This window comes from Daktulosphaira vitifoliae, unplaced genomic scaffold (assembly GCF_025091365.1).
Source record: "Daktulosphaira vitifoliae isolate Bord-2020 unplaced genomic scaffold, ASM2509136v1 Scaffold_1, whole genome shotgun sequence".
NCBI classification, from domain to species: Eukaryota; Metazoa; Arthropoda; class Insecta; order Hemiptera; family Phylloxeridae; genus Daktulosphaira; species Daktulosphaira vitifoliae.
This window is the reverse complement of record NW_026099572.1, coordinates 80,295,919-80,299,971: the sequence shown is the minus strand read 5'-3', so window position 1 is coordinate 80,299,971 and position 4,053 is coordinate 80,295,919. Positions and strand designations below refer to the sequence as shown.

Here is a 4,053-nt window from a genome sequence, read left to right as displayed (position 1 = left end):
GTGAGAATTTTGAGGAATGCGTAAGAAGGCGATTGAATTATTTGTATTATTATTTGATTTATCTTACCAACAAGGCATCAGTGTTTTGGTAATATATTTTTATTGAGTATATGTAATAGTATGTGTCACTTCAAAGAACTGACCATATACCGATTAGAATAGACTCATTCATTAAGATCGCGTGCGACACACTCACCACTAACGCATAAGCAAAAAACATTTTCAAAAAATAAAAATTATTTTTCTACTTTTACATTTATTGGCATGATAGTTATACATAATTAGTTGTCATTTTATAAATTATTTTAAAAATTTAGACATTTTACATTATAAATTTATATAAAACGCATGTGTAATAAAATATATCACTCAATTATTTGTTTTTGTGTATAAATGTAATTTTAATAATTTTACGTTATACAATAAACTTTTAAGATTAACAGTAAATTATATAATTTCTTTTTTTACTATTAAATAGACCATCATATATTCTCGTATAAACAACTTATTTATTTCGACCTTCATCTTTCTCCATTTGATTCTTTAAAGCAGAATGGACAAGAATTTATCCCTATTGAAATTGCTTGAAAACAGTCTTTACAATAGAAGTGACTGCAATTTTCGGATATTCTTTTGCACCCATTATTTCGTAAACAACCTGTACAATCTTCTATAGGTGTTTCTTGTTCTCCTGTAAAAAGACATTTTAACTTAGGCAAGCAAAGTTATACTGCCGTAGATGAGACACGTAATAATTTAATTATTATTTTTTACATTATCCTTGTCGAACAAGCAATAAACGAGTTCATAAAATTCCATGCCAAATTAAAAATATTTAGCTTATTATCATTATTTGTTTATCTATTCCGCTACGCAATTTTTACCCGGTAAAAACATATCACACAATACGACCGTCGTGCACAATACCGAATCTAATAGTCCTAGCGATTGACATACTGCCAACGATCTTGACAATCATTCGGCACCGCACCCCTTTTATCGGAATGGAGGGTACGCCGCGGTATATTCGGATATAATCAGGGCATTGGAGTTCGAGCACACTGCCGACACGACTATCAAGGTCAACCGAGTCAGGTGTTCGAAATTTTTTCAGACACAGTGGGGAGGGGGTATCAGTCGACCAGGCAAGTCCATTAATGGCAGTTAACGCTGTCAGTGGACAATCCGTCATCGCGGTTAAGAACCAGCTGCCCTCCGTTCGAACCGTAAATCACCCGAGTAATGGCCAACGAAAATGCCCACGTAGAATTATTTCTCCAGTAGTCGAAACTGGCTTCGTCACAGCTTTACTCAACTCACAGGCGCATAAATCGTATGTAAAACCGGTAATTGCTTATAAATACGGAATTGTTTATAAAAGACACACCGACGTGGTTAGACTAACGGACAGACACCGCTATGACAAACGGTACCGCCACGTTTACTGCCAAAATCGCGGATTTAGAAGTGCGTTTTTCAGCGGTTATTTTAGACGACCTGTATTGTAATGTATTACTTGGTCATGATTTTCTGATTGATCAAAAAATCGCTTGGGACAACTCAGCAGGAACAATACACTTAGGCACTAAAAAACGTAAAACCACTTGTTAGAAATCAGACGCATGACATACGATCCGCAAACCAGATCTGACGCAGTTAGATACAATCGGCGACCTACGGACGCACGCATATTAACAAAGACGATATGATTTATGCAGCAGTTTTTAACGACACGGTGAGTCGCACAAAATTAATTGAGCACGATATTCTATTGAAAGACCCGACTCCTATCGCGTTAAAACCGTACCCCTACTCCTAGCAGGAGATTATTGTCGATATGGTAAACGACATGGAGGCACAAGGGCTAATAGAACCGAATGTATCGCTGTGGTCAGCACCGATCGTGCTGGCCAAGAAGAAGGACGGGATTTTTTGTTTATGTATAGATTACCGACGATTAAACGAAGTAACAGTTTCGGATGCGTACCCTATGCCTAATCTAAACTGCATGGTTATAAGCATGAGGGGACAAAAATGTACACTACTCTTGACTTAAGATCGGGTTATTGGCAATGCTTTTTAAATCAAAACGCCTGTAAGTTTACAGCATTTAGAACGAGGAGGGGCTTGTTTCAATTTCACTACTATCTGTAAGATGTATGCATAGGAGATAATGCTCACGTGCGATTATTAATTTTAATATATACATAAGGTATGTATTTCAATTAGGTAGAGTCTATACTATTCCCACAGTATTAACTCACTCTATGTTTTAAAATCCTTGCAAATCAATGAATATTAATCCTATAATTGTTAACGACACAGAAAAATGATTTATACGATTTTTTTAAAAATAGTTGTTCAGAAATTTTGATAAAATAAATTATAATTTCTTTTTATTATTTTTAGTGACAAAATATTAAAAAAATAGTTTAAGCTTAAACTAAAAATGAAAAAATTAAATTGGGTGATTATTATTTTGTTATTTCATAAATTTTAATTTAAGTTTTAAAATCAAATCTATACATTAAAATTTTTTTTAAATAAATTTAGATATACAAAGTGTGTTATAAATAACGGAAAATTTTAAATTTCACGGGTTTGGGTCTAATTATTAAATAAAATAAACGGTAGCACAGTGGGGTCGCGGCATATTGGAGACATTACATAGTTAGGTCCAGTATAGATTTAATCTGAAAGTGATTAAAATCACTATCATAAGAAACGCTTCGATGCAAATCTGTAGATAGTGTTTATTTTAAAAAATTGATGGATAATTGCAAAATCAACATCAACTTCTATTAAAATAAAATACAAAACCCATAATTTTAATACAAAAATAGCATATTTTTGAATACGGCAGCCATTTGCGCATAGAAGATAGGTTGTTGGGACAAATTTTTTTTTTTCATTTTATAGTACATAAAATAAGCTTTAATTTGATATATGTTTAAAGGACGCAGTATTTCCGTGACATTTTCAAAAATTAAGTTGAAAAAGTTATTTTTTGTAAAAAAGTTACTATTTTAAATCCCCCCTGTGAACAGAAGAAGTGTTAGATTTTCAAAAAAAATGATATCAAATGAAAGGGAAATATCTAAGGTTTCAATACAAAAAAATATTATTTTTATTTGTTCATTTTTGAAAAAGTTATGGCAGTTTTAAGTACAAAAAACATCCCGATAAAAGGTAATTTTTATCGCAAACATTACATTTTTTTTTAAATTTTCGACAGCCATTTGCACATAGAAGATAAGATGTCGGGACAAATTTTTTTTTTTCATTTGATAGTATATAACATAACCTTTGATTTGATATATGTTTAAAGGACGCAGTATTTCCGGAACATTTTCAAAAGTTAAGTTGAAAAAGATCTATGTTTTTTACAATATTTTAAGTTTTGAACGCCCCCTATATAAGGAGAAATTGTCCAATTTTAATAAAAAGTATGTCAAATGAAAGATGTACTTATAATGTATTTAGAAAAAAAAAATTTGTGCTGATATATACATTTTTCAAAAAGTTATAGCATTTTTAAGTTGAAAATTTAAAATCGAAAATCGAAAATTTTAAACCAAAAATAGCGTTTTTTTAACTACGGCAGCCGTTTAAATGTAGAAAAAAAAGTGTCGGGACAAATTTTTTTTTTTCATTTTGTAGTACATAAAATAAGCTTTAATTTGATATATGTTTAAAGGACGCAGTCTTTCCGGAACATTTTCAAAAATTAAGTTGAAAAAATTAATTTTTGTAAAAAAGTTGCCATTTTAAATCCCCCCCAATGAGCAGGTTAAGTGATAGATTTTCAAAAAAATGATATCAAATGAAAGGTAAATATCTAAGGTTTTAGTATAAAAAAAAATTATGTTGATTTGTTGATTTTTCAAAAAGTTATGGAAGTTTTAAGAAAAAAAAGGGAAAAAATTTCGAAAATTAGCGATTTTTAAATTTGTAATTTTTTTGGATATTTCCCCCATTTGCGGGGAACGAGGGAATTTTTTTCAATTTTTAAGGGTAATGTCTTCAACTAGATACGATTTGTGATCTTTTGAC

General features: G+C 31.0%; 1 protein-coding gene across 2 annotated transcripts in view; it reads right to left on the bottom strand.

Annotated features, from left to right (window-relative positions):
- Positions 1-236: 236 nt before the first annotated feature.
- Positions 237-4,053, bottom strand: part of LOC126899931 (uncharacterized) — a 16,876-nt gene continuing 13,059 nt past the window's right edge. For both annotated transcript variants that reach the window (XM_050675219.1, XM_050675229.1), the window contains one exon: positions 237-691. In XM_050675219.1, the coding sequence (XP_050531176.1) occupies positions 522-691 (170 nt within the window). In that variant the 3' untranslated portion in view covers positions 237-521. The remainder of the gene's footprint in view (positions 692-4,053) is intronic.